General features: G+C 39.0%; 1 protein-coding gene across 7 annotated transcripts in view; it reads right to left on the bottom strand.

Moving 5' to 3' along the window:
* GAS2 (growth arrest specific 2) overlaps positions 1-12,299 on the bottom strand; it is a 126,382-nt gene extending 114,083 nt beyond the window's left edge. For 2 of the 7 annotated variants that reach the window (XM_070491359.1, XM_014841457.3), the window contains exons 1-2: positions 12,168-12,299; positions 4,047-4,211 (exon numbers count right to left, since the gene is read on the bottom strand). In XM_070491359.1, the coding sequence (XP_070347460.1) occupies positions 4,047-4,191 (145 nt within the window). In that variant the 5' untranslated portion in view covers positions 4,192-4,211; positions 12,168-12,299. Of the gene's footprint in view, positions 1-4,046; positions 4,212-10,485; positions 10,658-11,531; positions 11,645-11,882; positions 12,103-12,167 lie in introns of those variants that run through there. The other 5 variants (XM_070491357.1, XM_070491361.1, XM_014841456.3 and 2 more) reach the window with 4 other exon arrangements.
* Between the last annotated feature and the right edge of the window lie 2,632 nt (positions 12,300-14,931).

Raw genomic sequence — 14,931 nt, 5'->3', positions numbered from 1 at the left:
TAGTTAGTCTAAAAATTTGCTATTGCTGCTTTAATTCTATGCCTAGGAATCTAAAGTGGTATTTATTATTGTTACTGAATAAGTATGCAGTAACTGAAAATTACAGTATTATACCTACAAATGTGGCATAAATGTAAATATTGGTCTATGAACCAATGAAATAATTTTCTTCTCTATCAATTTTTATCCACCAAAAAATCTGACTATGAATTGAGTGTTCTTTAAGAAACTACATCTTTCAAATGACATTTTATATGTAGGACCAGAAATATCTGAATTTAGAATATCATTAATACTCCTTTTTTTGTGTGTACGAGGAAGGTTGGCCCTGAACTAAGATCTATGGCCAATCTTCCTCTTTTTGCTTGAGGAAGATTGTCAATGAGCTAAGATCCATGCCAATATTCCTCTGCTATATGTGGGATGCCACCACAGCATGGTTTGATGAGCGGTGCTAGGTCCATACCCAATCTGAACTGGCGTACCCCGGACCGCCAAAGTGGAACGCATGAACTTAACCACTATGCCACCAGGTCAGCCCCCGATTAACACTCCTTTTGGAAGGCATAAAAGGGAAAAAGTCACATTTTAGATAAGTATTACCAGAAAGAAGTAGAAAATCTTTCCACAAGTAAGATCCACATCACAATGGCAAAATCTAATTGAAAGCCTTAATTTAGTATGTGAATTTCTACCTCATCAAAAAATTCAGATATTTATATGGAGACAGGATCAACTTTGAAACTACTTTCAAGATAGCTGTAACTTCCAAGTAGTTAAAAAACAAGAACTGACAGAGAGACACATAATACAAATTTACAAACAAAATAGAGTAGTTAGTTAGTCTAAAAATTTGAGGTAACAATTATTTTGAGGTAACAAAATAGCCAGAAATAAATAATTTCAGAATTTAATGACTCCATTTCCAAAATATGTGAATACTAAATGTATCTGCTATGTGTAATAAAAATATCTTCTAACATAGCCATACATTTTTCCTCCCCTTCTTACTATCACCATTCTAGTACAAAATGTACTTTCTTCCCTCCAAATGGTTTACCACTTTAAATAACCTAAAGATTTGGTCTACTTTCCAAGTTACCATGAGGATATTCACTTGAAGTCTATTATCTGTCCACATATGAATTCAAGTCAACTCAAGGTGGTACTTTACTGTATCTTGAGATTGTTTTAAGATTCCTTTTCTGAGGAAATTTCAGAAGCCATCAGTTGCATTCATATTACGAGCTCCTGACATTAAAAAATACGTCTTCTTATTCTTTAAAAGAAAGATTATTCATTTATGTAAATTATTTTCTCCTTGTTTATGCATATTGATGATCTCAAACTGGGTCTCAAGAGATGGATTTCTTGGAAACTTAGACTTTTAGAACTGGAAAGGACATTAGAGATCATCTACTCCAACCCCTTCATTTTATGGTTGAGGACACCAAGCCCAGAAAAGATAGCTGAGTTACTTTGGGCAAGTTTCCTACCGAGTGGCAGAGCCAGAACCCAAAGCCAGGTCTCCTGACGCCCAGTTAGGAGCCAGGTATCCTGACTTTTGGTCCAAGGATCTTTCCATTACAAACACACTGACTCTCTATTCTTTGAGGCTGTCTCGGGCTGCTCACACTGATCAAGCTGCTTTGTAAAGGATCACATTCACCAAATAAAATACCTTTGATGACAAATCATGGGACCTTGGAACATGCCCGTATAATCCAGCTATACTCTAATTAATCACAGTCTTCCCCTGCTTAGAACATCTCAATGGCTCCTCATCAATCATATAATAAGTTAGAAGCTCCTTTACATGAGCTTCAAAGCAGTATATGATCCAGCCCAACAAATCTCATGAAACTCTCCCCCTCTTGATTCTGTGCTGTTGATATCAGCCTTTGTTCAGTTCTTCCAATGTAGCGACCTCCTTCCTATCTCGGCACACACCATTCCCTCCACCCAGGTTCTTCTCCCATGCTTTGTCTGGCCAGCTATTAATTATTCTTCAGTGCTCAGTTTAAATATAAGACTCTTCAAAGAGGATTTCCACAAGTCCTCTGATCCTTTGTCCCATTCCCACCTCCTCGTTTTTACATTCTTATTGCAAACTATATCTTTTAGTGTTTATAACAAGTCCAATTAATGAATTATTTATTCAATTATTTATTTAATGTTTCTTTTTCAATCTACCCTGAGCTCCATAAGAAGAGGCACTCTGTCTATTCTTAATCACCACTCCATCCTCCAGGACCTAGCCGACCGAGTCTGGAATACAATCATCACGATAGCTAGGATTCACTATAGCCAGTTGATTACTGTGTGCCAGACCATGTTCTAAAGGCGATGACCTCATTCAAAATCTCCAACAATCCTATGACGTTAGTACGAGTATTATACTTATTCTACAGATGGCGAAACGGAGGCACAGTGCATTAAGACACTTGCCCAGTATCACAGATACAACATATATATACAAGGTAGATGTTACTATTATCACCACTGTATTACAGATGAGGAAACTGAGACACAGAGAGGTTAAATAACTTGCCCAAGATCATATTGCTGTTAAGTGGCAGATCTGGGGTTCAAACAAGGCAGTCTGTTTCAAGTCTGTGTTCTTAACTTCTCTACTGCCATACTTGTGAGTGCCCATATCTGAAGACAGCTCAAAGTTAATAACAAATTACTAATGTAACAATCATTAGCAAACCCCAGAAGGACAAAAAAGAAGAAAACACATCTGTGTAGGCTAAACTGACTCCCTCTACGTGACGAAGACAAAGCTGCTCTTTTGCATGGACGAATTACTAAAAGGGGGGACCCCCTTCCTTCTCATGGACACAGCTCCACGGTGTGGTGAAGGGGCTTCTGGGCTGTGCCTCCGACATTTCTGCCCTTAGCCTTCAGCCGGGCACCCTTGTGAAGGGTACAACCTGCACACCCATAGGCGGTAGCCCTGGTTAGACTCTGTAGAGTTGTCAAAATAGTGTGCACACAGTGAGGAAAAAGGAATAACAAAAGTTAGAAAAAAAAAAGACAAAAGCAATGTAAAAATCCAGAGCCATAGTGAGCAAAAGGAAAATGTTGCTAAAATGTGAAAAAACCCTGCCAAACCTCGCTAAAACTTTGCTAAAATTTCGGATGGACAGGGTGCTTCTCATGAAGCTCTCCAGTTTCATCAGCTATAAAGTGAAGACAACACTTCCCCTGAAAGATTCTTTAAATAACAAAGAAATGTTGGTGAAACCCCTTCTGCAAATGATAAAGCACCAGATAAATTTGATGTTTACTGAGTATTCAAATCTTATATCCTATAAACTCTCTAAGGGTCCTTGCCTTGGGTCTTAAAATCAATTTTATTCTCTGAAAAACTATTGGAGGAAATAGTGTTGCTATATGTGATGATCCCTTAAATGTGGGATTCCATTTTGCACATGGTTGGAATTTTATCCTATGACTATGCCAGCACAATAGAAACAAAAAAAGAGACAGCCTCAGCAGGAGAAAGCATTTTTCTCGAAGACAATCCTTTTGGAAGAGTACTTAAAAACAAAAGTGAAATGAAAAAAAAAATTTAGTCAGCTCATTTGGACAAAGGAGAGGTGTTTTTGTTCTGCAGCTGGGTACTCAGCAGTTTTAGAAGCCATGCTATGAAAGTAGGGTGGAGAAGTTTGGTTTTAGAAGTCAAGATTTCACAGACTATGGCCTGGGTGCAATGTCAAAAGAATAGGCCAAATTGGTCAGTTGCACGAAAGAAAAGTAAAAAATAAATCAGATCAGCATATAGATGAAATAAGCAATGTGACCACAAATTTCCACATTTCAGTGCGTGATATTGGAATTACTAAGCACAGTTAATGTGAGAGACATTGGGAAATTCATTTAGATTTTCCACATGCTTCAGGTTTCCCAGATGCAAAATCCAAATAATGAAAGTCTTTCTTTCCAAGGGCTGTCACATGCTTAGGTGAAGGACACCACATGAGGGGGAAAAGAAACAAACCTGTTATCTTTGCTCACAAAATGAGATCTTATAACCTTACCTAATAGATTGGTTAACCACAAGGCCAGATCTTCTTTCATCGGTAGCAAATTAGCTTCATGTCTGCTGGCCAGCCACTGGCTATACTGATGCATATCAGAGAGGCCAGGTCCACTGCGTACCTTTGGGCTCAGAGCAGTGCACATTATTTATCCACTTGTAATATCTGTTTGGGAAACAAAAGAACAATTGCATTTTATATACAGACTTCTCTTGTTAAAATCTTGCTGCCAATGACACAGTAAGGAACCGGATCCATGGACATTTTGATGACAGGTCAAGATATTAATTATTAAACCCCATGAAACACTATTTGCTTCATCTGTACCAGTCCTATCACTTTTGACCAACCACGTGTAGGACACAGCAGCAATCAAAGGTCAAAGAGAAAAATCAAACAGGAAGCTCTAGGCTTACTTGGAAAAAGGCAGCGTCTAAGGCAAGAAATTCCACTTATTCAAAAGCAATGAAACATGGTTGATTAAAATTTTAGTATCCAAATTGTAAACTCCCATTGTTTAGGTTAATGTTTGAAACCAAAGATTTCCACAGAATTTTAGGACTAAGTGCTAGCAATGACAGTATTTGCACAGTTCATTGTAAACATACAGTCTCTACTCTTAAAACTATCACCGATAAGATGAAGCCGGGCACTTGGTTCTTTGCAGATAGCTAAGCAATCACAGACTCACAATTTAGAGAACTGAGTGGGAGACCGGAGGAGGTGCTTTCAAGGACCCCCTCCTACACTTCTCTCACTTCGCAGTTAACGCAGACAAAACCCAGAGAGGGTAAGTGACTTCACCCAGATGTGACAGCGAGAACATGGTGGAGTCAGGCTGGAGCTGGGGTCTGCAGACTCTAAGACCATTACTCTTTCCAGAACAACAGATTTTACAGAACAGATTCATCAAGAACCCACATTAGAACCCAAGAATTACACCCTAATTCTAATAAATACTGCCACAAGTTCTTCTTCTGTCTTACTTTGCGTCCTCCCACTTTGTGTTTTACGGACCAGGTTTTGTTTACAATCATCTTTAGAGTAATTAAATTACCTTACATCTACAAAATAAGAGATGATTTCATTAACCTAATCACCTTATGAATAGCACAATATGAAAATGTAGAAAACATGTTTGAACACATACTCGGCCTTCAAGGTAGCGCTTTCGTACACATGATTTATTGGACCTAAGACTATACAAGTAATATTGAAGCAGCTAAGATTACAAAATCCTAAGTTTACCAATGTGTAGGAGTCCCTTCTGCATACAAATAGGGCATATGAAATAATGAAATGCATTACGACTGAATGAAAATGAAAATAAAAATATTTGCAATTGGCAAGAAGTAATGTTTATATGATATAATGAGGTTTTCAGCTATATTCCAATATTTATGGTATTTTAAACTTACCAAGATAAGTTATATATGCGCTTGTTGGTTTTATTCTTTGAAATTTTACATAGCATTCCTTTCTAGTTAATCTCAAACTCTAATTCTAATTTAAAAGCACGGGCAATTTCATTTCCAAAGCAATTATGCTTTGGAGTAATTTTTTTCCAAAAAATTACCATAAATTTTCTTTGAAAACATTTTTAATAACTCTCTATATATCTAATTATCTACAGTCAATCAGCACAAATGTGAAATATTTTTAACACACCTTGTCACGTTACTAAATTGTCACTATAGGAACCAGAACATCACAATTATCTATCCTTTCACTGTTAATCATGACATTATTCACATAAAGTCCTATTCATCCAAAACCTGGGAGTAAATGCCAGAAACCTAAAACATTTTTGCCCTAGTTCTTTTAAAAATTTCCCGTCGCAGGGAAACAAAACATCGGCCTGTAGCTGGTTAGGATTCCTATAGGCTAGCCAGCCTCAGAAACAAACATTTAAGTAATAATACATTACAGCACATGATTCATACATTTAAATAACTAATTGAAATCTTAAAAGGGTTACCTCTAAAATGCCCCTCTTCTCAAGACACAATCTCTCCACTACTTTCCTGAAAGTGAGAAGTGGTAGTTCAGTAACTTTACCTACATCCTATTATGTGCTCTGCAACTTCCATTTAAGCATCAGAGTCCTATTTTGCTCTGTAAAAGCAAGAAGACACCTCAGATTCTTAAGCTCATTGTCCAGCAAAGAATTCATTCTGGGATAGTTTACAGTAAGCCTAATGGCATGTAACAGTTTCAATGAGCCAGAGGGACACAAGCCTTCCCCTCGATACTTTGGAACAGTGAAGTTTTTATTTTCCTTGACAGTGGCACATTTATTTCTCATGTAGTCTGTCCTGTATTTTGCCAGAAATGTAATTCAAACTATATCTTCTAATATTAACGGATGATCATTAAGTGAAAACAAGAATAATTAGGCAATTTTTGTTATGCTACTTTGTATATAATTAAAATTATATACAAAGGGGAAAAAAAAATAAGAATAGAGTTATATTTTCCCAGGAGGCAAAAGTGGGAGAAAGCAAGCTTAGTGGGTAATTAGGATGTAAGAGGAGTTAAACATATGCCAAATATATAGACACCTACAGTCACTGCCACGCATAGGGATGCCTCTGTTTAAGTCCGTTTTGAAATAAAATAGGATTTCAATCCAAATTCTCCTGATTCTTTTTTCATATTTCAAATCACCATCAAACTCAGCATGACTCTATGGTTTAGCTGAAAGTCACTACATAGAGGTCTTGGATTTAGATATGGCGGAGACACGACTAGGAAACCTGGACATCAACCCAGCTAGCAGGATCAAAATTTGGAGGGTGGAAGAATTATCCCATGGTGAAGTAGATTCCAATCGAAATGATTAAATTGGGGTGAATCAAGATCAAATAAATTTATATTACCCAGATAAAAAGATCACTACAAGATTGTAACCTTTTTATAATCTTCAACAAATGTTTAGTCAATCTTCACGAGTTGAATCAGAACACAAAGAACAAACTATAATAAAAAGATCATTTCTGATCTTTTGAATTCATTCAAAAGTTTTCAAAAAGCACAAGAGATGCCAAGGGGTGGCTTTTAAAGATGGGGACGAAATGATTAATGATCCACTAGAGTTGAAGAAAAAAGTTAAGTTTGAGAGAAAGAAAAGAGTTTTCTGAATAATATATCTGAACACTGAAAGAGGGTACTATTAAAATTCATATAATCTAAATGTTTAAAAAGCTTGACAAGTAACTTCGGTGAGTACCAAGCAAAGCCAATGGCTTTGGAAAGAGGAGTAAGGAATTCAATGCTTCTATGACTCCTCTCAACCACGGCTTCTCCAAGCTTGGTGGGTCTCTCTAAAAATGGATCAGTCAACCCTCAGGATTTGGAATTCAGAAAAATAAAACTTAAAGCGAAAAACACACAGAAACTTAATATAGAATTCTTTAAAGAATGTGTGTGTATCTCTTTTTCTTTCTTTCCATGGTAGAAGTGATTCTGGAATAACCATTATGAATATGATGAGACTTGAACTAGCCCAGAGGAAGAAGAAAAAAATTAATGACTTTGTAAGTAAAATATCACATGTTTAAAAACTCTGTTTAGTCTGTTACTCCAGAATCCCAGTTGAAGACATCATAGTTTTGACTCTGAAGAAAAAGTATTCTTTCATGCCACCTAGAGGTGTGCTTTGATTATGACCAAGATGGTTTCAGGCCTCACTCTAGACTTTGCTGATATGTTATAAAAAACGTATTGCAATATTGCATAGAAAATAAATTGGAAGGAAAGAAAAATAAGAATAAAATGACAAACATTATGTCACTACTGTCTACTGTGAGATTCCACTAAGGTGGCTGATAAATGGATACAATATTAGAATTGGAATCAGAAGTTCTGGAGTCAAATGCTGGCTCCACTCCCTAGCCATTTAGTAGCTGTTCTATTCTGGTGATATGACTTTTTCTCTTTGTACTTGAGTTCTCCAGTATGGACGATGGAGGCTAACATCTCAAATATAATTGTGAAGATTAAGTATTTGTGCCAGTGTTCAGCATACATTTTATATTCAATAAATACTAGCTAAGTCTAAATGATCGCCATAGGAGATATGCTGAAATAAGATTTCCAGTGACTTATTTTAAGAAGAAAAACAATTCTGTAAAAAAAAAAATAGGATTGTTTTGTAGACCTCTAAACCGCTAAGAAAAGACAAAGGATAAAGAAGAGAAATGAGAAAAAAGTGTTGATGAAATAAAGCCATAAATAATGAAATATCCAAAGTTTTCTTCATACTGAGAGGGATGAAGCCCCCAAGATGACGAATGAAACGTTGAGCTCTAAAATGAGTAGTTTACATGTGCTTTTAAAAACAAGCTTTGGTAACAAATTATACTTCATTTTTGGCACCAATTAAAGACTTAATAAGCTATTAAGTGAATGCTTATAGTAACTCTCAAATGTCAGAGGGTAACACTACACCGCCCCCCAACACACACACACACACACACACACACACACACACACTCCTTAACTGTGGCCAGTTAAAGAAAAAGCGCTAATGAACCCACCATCAAGGGTCTCATCCCAAAAAGCCAATTTTATTCTCATCTGCAGCACTGACCTCATCTCTATCTGGTCAGTTTTGTGTGTTATGGGTGTGAAACAATGAGAAACAAAGTTTATAAGCCAATAACACTATCTCTTAAAATTAAAAAAAAAAAAAGACCCAAGCCTAACACTCTTCCAAAATCTGGAGAAAGAAAATGCTATCTTTCAAGTCAGACTCCAAGAATTACCAACCAAGGATGGCTGTAGATGGCTCTTCCACCATTCCGCATTCTTTACTCCTACATGAGTCATTTTGGCCAATCAATAATGTCCCTTCAAAGCTATGTATTCCCAACCAATGTCTCTAACGCAAAATCTTATCCTAAGGGTCTAATCAGAAAATAAAGTTCAAAATTAATCATGAAGGTATTTCTAGATCTTGTAAATGGAGCTCCACTTCTGGCTAAGGGGAGCAACTTGTTTACAAATAAAAAACATCAAGCCTAAGGGCAAAATAACACTCATTACCAGTTTTTGTAATGATGTAATAAAATCTTTAAACTCAAATGGAGCTTAGAAGATTTACCTAGTCAAATTCCTGGTTACTAATAAGGGATTGGAGGCCTCAGATGTTTTGGCCAAAGTACCAAGGCTATGGAACCACAGAGTCATTGGAAGCACCCTCCTCAACGCTCCTGGTGCCCCGTCTCAAGTAATGTTAACTCCCTTCCAAGAATCTCTTTCTTTTCCTGGAACCCCATGATGATTTGTCTTGAACCAAATAATGATATACCTACAATAATAATTCCTTCTCAAATCATGACCAAAACATTAAGACACAGTGGGAACTGATTCCTTATATTTTCATGGCATTCAAGATTTTTTTCAAGTTCCTTTTAATTCTACTAAACTATTCTTCCAAACAGTTTAGCATAGGTTTTTGGATGCCTCCCAGATTAACTTGAGATATAATTTGAATAGGAAACCATCCGAGAGTCATTAATCAATTAGAATATTTAAGGACTTACATCAAAATTTCATCCAAGCTGATTAAGCAAAACTTAATTCAGGAGAAAATTTTGGACGTTTTTGTGTTGTTTGTAACACAAAGGTTTCTGTTTTACTGAACTCTAATGCAGTTAAAAGTTTGCAGAGTTCTGTCTGTTGAAAAATATATACATATATATATAATCTCATGTAAAGGGAGAACGTTAGCAAAACCTCAATTGAATTGACCCTGAAAACACTTAGGACAGAAAAATTACACAAGCATCGTACTCATTTTGACAGGAGAGATTTTCCACCTTTACTCCAGTTCTTCTCTAGTCTGAAAACACTGAGTGGAAAACCTTGCTATTTGCTCAGGAGAAATGAAAAGAATCAGTGGGATCCTCTTTGTGCCTACATATTAAAACCAGGAAGATGCCAAAATAACCTTAACATCAACTGCGGTTTTAACAAACTCCCTCTGCAAACAGATTGTTAGCACCTCACTGTTTGGTTTCAAACAAGGTAACTTTGGCCTTCCGAAGGCTGCAAAAGTCTATAATGCAGCCTTGCAGCAAAATTCTAGAACTATGCATAATATACTTAGTATTAATATAAGACCTGCCATTTCACTATACCTTCAAGCTTAAGATTTCTTACCAAGATACTAGATAACTCAGTGGCAATCACATGACCTTTCACACCAGTGAAATAAGTTTTGCCATGTGACTTTATTTCCCAATAAAGCACAATTCACATTGCAAAAGTATGGTGTTTAGCAATCAAGTGAAGAAATAAGCCCAAAGTTTAGTGGCATACAGGCTGAAACCCAAGCTACCTTTCTGTTTCAGAGCCCACTCAGGGAGCCACGTGCAAAGACCGCAATGCTCATTGCAGCACCGCCTGGCCCATGCCTCAGATGTCTGCCCCTTACCTTCACTTACGCAGTCAGAACCAGGACGCCCATGCTGGAGAGGACCACCACAGCCACCACCTCGTCCTCCGCGGTTAGGGGGGAGCATTCCTCGAGAAGGAACTCATTGATTGATTTCAAAGACTGGCTGGGCAAGCTAGATCCCAGCTGTAGTTAATCAGTGTCCACACTGCTAAGAGGTTGGGGGAAAAAGCAATGAGCGCAGGGCTTGTTCTCAGCCTTGCCTGTGTGAATCTCAGGGGACAGGTGGGGAGGAAAGGTGGACTTCCTCTGCCTGGCTGGCACATCCGACCGGTCTGAGCCTTTATTTTAACACTAGGAGGCCAAATGGGTGTTCCTGTGCACAAGCAGATCTTATTTCTTCCGCATAAGATCTCCCATACACAGTTGATCCAGCTTTGTTGGAGAGGGTTCTTGGGGAGAGGGAGGGGCTTACAGAGGGACAGCAAAGTTGTGCAAACTCTTCACTCTAAGAGGAGGAAGATGAAGGAGGTGAGAGGATGAAAATGAAGAAGGTGGGGAGCGTAAAGGTTTTGATTTCCGAAAGGTTAACTGGGGGAAAACAGTGAATAATCCACCCCCACTCCCAATTGTGCTGGAATGTAGAAAACAGAATCTCTTAACCCCTGGTTTGGCTCTCTCCCCATTGGAGACAGCAGATCTTTGCATGTCTGGGCTAGGTGAAGGGCAATTTACCTACTGGGCTAAAAGAATTTAATTTTGCCAAAATAATTAATGCCTCCAAAGCACAGCTGGCTCCTCTGCTCACCAATTTCAGATTCCAAAACCTTGCTCTTTAGACTAAAAGAACAATACTATGTAAAATCTTCCCAAAGGAGGTTGATTCATAGGCTAGCACTTGTTTATGCACGTAAAAAAGCTCAACTCTGTCAAACTCATCAGTCGAAAACAGCGAGTATTACTCCAGATCACACATGTCGCGCTCCTTCCTCCCATCCCGGCCTCCTTCGCTCAACTAAAGCATTCAAGATCAAACCCTTGACACCATCCCCTCTCCCCAATAACGCACGACGCTGAGCATGCACCAGAGGTCCCTGTGCACGAGGGCATCCGCACACATTCATAATCGATGCGCTAATTAGAAATCCTCTCTTCTGTCCCTGGTTGGCTGAGCCGCCCCAGCGGGCTTTTCGCGCGGCGGTCATTCGGGCTGTTCCACAATAGGATGAGGAACACATGGTTGTTTCCGGGCAATCGGAGAGTCCCCCACCGCAGCGACCACCCCCTCGGCGCCCGAGCCGCCCCACCGTCCGCCGCTCTGCGCCCTGCCCAGCCGCGACCCCGAGGCATCCTTCGCGGCCGCCCCTCCCCCGCCGCCGGGCTCCCCCGGGCGCAGGGCGCGCTGCCGCGCGGGCGACGGGCCGGCCGCTGCTCACCGCGCGTCCCGAGCTGGCTGCGGCTCTCAGGGGCGGCGGGGCTCGGCGCGGGCCTCCCGCGGCGTCTCGGGGTCGGCCCCCTCCCGGCGCAGGGCCCGCGGCGGCCGCGCTCCGCACCCCAGCGGCCCGGCGGCGGCGGCAGCTGCAGCCGCACTGGCCCTCTTCATACTTCGCTGATGGCTCCTCTCTCGGTGCTGTTTGGGAAAACGATTTCTCCCCCCTGCCAGAAATAGATTTCCTACATTTCATCAGTCCACATAGACCGGGCGGAAGTAAAACGCTTACTTTTTCTTGTGGACAGCGAACGCAATTGACACTGATTTACCCTTCAAACGGGGAGAGATTGTATTACAAGCCCTTGGCAGCAATTCCGAGCTTGGGGCCAAGCTCCAGCTCCCTCCTTGTCCCCCAAACGCTAACCTAAGAGAGAAAGGGCGGGGGCTGGGCAGGGGATCGTATTTAACTCCCGGGTTTTAACAGAGTCAATGGCTTTAGCACAATATTAAAATTGGGTGTTGGAAAAGTTTTGCTTTCCTGGCCAGCGTTTTTGCAGACTCAGATGCATGAGCTTTCCAGTAACTTCGGCCACTCTTCGTTCCAAATTGAGCAATTTGATTTGTTACAATTCTCTTTAAATATCAGATTTTAGAAGAGGCTGCACTCACGGCTGTTTTCTCTTTACTAAAGGAAATACAAATCCACTGTCCTCTCAGCCTCAGCTCAGCATTATGTTGAGTGTCTTAGACAATTTTCTCCAACTGTTGCTTATTAGTACATGTCTTCTGAGATGAAAAGGCTTCCCATGAAGCGGACAGATGTTTAAGTGTCTGCTTCATCTCTAATACACATGTGACCTCTTACTGAGCGTCCTCAGCGCCTCAGGTTACCACTGTCCGCAGAGCGTAGATGAAAGTATCGGCGCGTTCTTGTTGACGTTTTGTTTTCATGTTCATCAGTTTCAGGTACATTTCCATCCAGTGCATATGATGACAGAGGCACAGGTATTCCGATCCTCTTTGGGACACCATTTTTAAAATGGTGAGTTATACCCCGCACCCCCTTCCTCACTTCCCCCAAATTGGAAACTACCTGTAGATCCACAGGAGCAACATCATGTGGATAATTTTAGATATAACTGAAAAAACGCATTTTGCATTTATTATTGCTTTCATCTGGAAATAATTATTTGTTCTAAAACATCTAGAAACTGCATCCGTTATTGCTTGTGGTAGCAGTGCAAATAACGATGAATGGGAGAAAACAGACTGAAAAGTTTGGTGGCATTGAACTCCGAGCTTCTTGTTTTAGTTCAATTTGGTGTTGCAGCTGTCAGCTCCATATTCCTCCCTGGCTTCCCAGAAGAAAGGAAAAAGAGCCATTCCTCATTCTAAGGAGAAACAGCATTATAAAAAGGCCTCTATTCCTGCTTGGATATACATTAACAACAGCGAACATACAGAACAGGTTACCAATGAATTTGCATAAATGATTCAGAATAGTAAAATTTCTCAAAATTTAACCAGATCTGAGTATTCCTAGGGCCCCAACAAAGTATTTTGGGTTTCTGAACCTGTACAATTTAAGTAAAAAGTCAAACATCCTTGATAATTTTTTATGATCAAAACATCATCAGTTAATAAACATTAAGTATCCTCAGAGTATATGCTAAGAGTTCAAAAAATCTAACACCTTGGATTTTGAAAATCTTAGATGCTTTTCCTTTCCAGATTTAAATATTCTTGTCACTTTGTTTAATATTGATATTATAAAAAGTAAAGTGTGAGGCAATATTTTTGTTGACTCGGGGACAATACTAAACCCAGTTTGGGCCAATAAGAAGGCTTATGAAGGTATTGGGAACGCATGATCTTTCCGGATTACTCCCTCTCAGGTCTCTTCCAGGTATTTTTAGTTTTAGTTTTTGCATTATATCAAATCTTCTGTCCTTTAAGCAAGAGTCAAAAGGAAAATACCAGGAGACACAATGCATTTTCTCTCTTAGCATCTAAGAGTTGTGATGAATATTCTTTTGGTGACAAAAGAGAAGTAACATAAAAGATTTCTGAAGAGCCATCAAATAGTATTTTCACTTAAATTTCTTTTCAGCATTTCTAAATAATTCCCATTTGATTTTTATTTTGTATTTTTCAAAATAAAATTTCTATCTGTGTATTCTGATCAGTCACTGATATGTTTGTCAAACAACCATTTTGTCCAAGAGTTTTCTTGCCTTGATCTCAACCTAAGCATGTTCGTCTCAGGAAACCATAGTCCAGGTGACTCCACTATAACCCCCTGATGTGAAGGTGGGGGAAGCAGCACCTTATCCGACCGGGCAAATGTCTAAATATGAAAGTTTCTGGATTGCCATGTGTTTCAGGCATTCTAAACCTTCAACATTGTCTCAAATATGAACTCTACCTTTTCTCTAGAAAAATCATATAGGTTTAAATAAGCCTCCTCTCCCTCCCACCCCTCCTTCCCTCAGGGAAACAATGTATACTCACTTATTCTGAAACTGGGACAAACATTCAACAGATGATGGAGATTAGAGGACCCTTTGAAATAAGTTTAAAAACATGGAAATAGACAACGGGTTAAAGTAAAATAAATTTCCAAAGTTGACCAAGACATTCTTATATTCCCAAATAGCTTCAAAAGAGCAGTTAAAGATGGCAAGTGATGGCCTTAGAAGCAAGTGAGAATAATGACACAGAAAGCAGTATGAAGACATGCAGATGGGGCTGGAGAAATATATGAAGCAATGGAATAAGTGAAAACACTTATTTACATTTTATTGAAATATTTTATCAGTAATATAAAATATGTTTATCTTTCCCTACCTAGAATCTTGGCCCATAGTACAGGCCTTCAACTGAAATATATTGAAATAAAAATTTTTAAATGTCACAAAGCAAACAAAATAGATTTTATAAGTCCTAGTATGGTAATTATAAATACTGCTAGGGATAAAAAGCAAATGCTATTATTTTTCATCACCATTTATATATAAAACTACAAAGAATAAATTAAATGAGAGAAAGTTTAT

Source organism: Equus asinus, chromosome 20 (genome assembly GCF_041296235.1).
Source record: "Equus asinus isolate D_3611 breed Donkey chromosome 20, EquAss-T2T_v2, whole genome shotgun sequence".
In the NCBI taxonomy this organism is placed as follows: Eukaryota; Metazoa; Chordata; class Mammalia; order Perissodactyla; family Equidae; genus Equus; species Equus asinus.
This window is presented reverse-complemented; position numbering and strand designations above follow the sequence as displayed.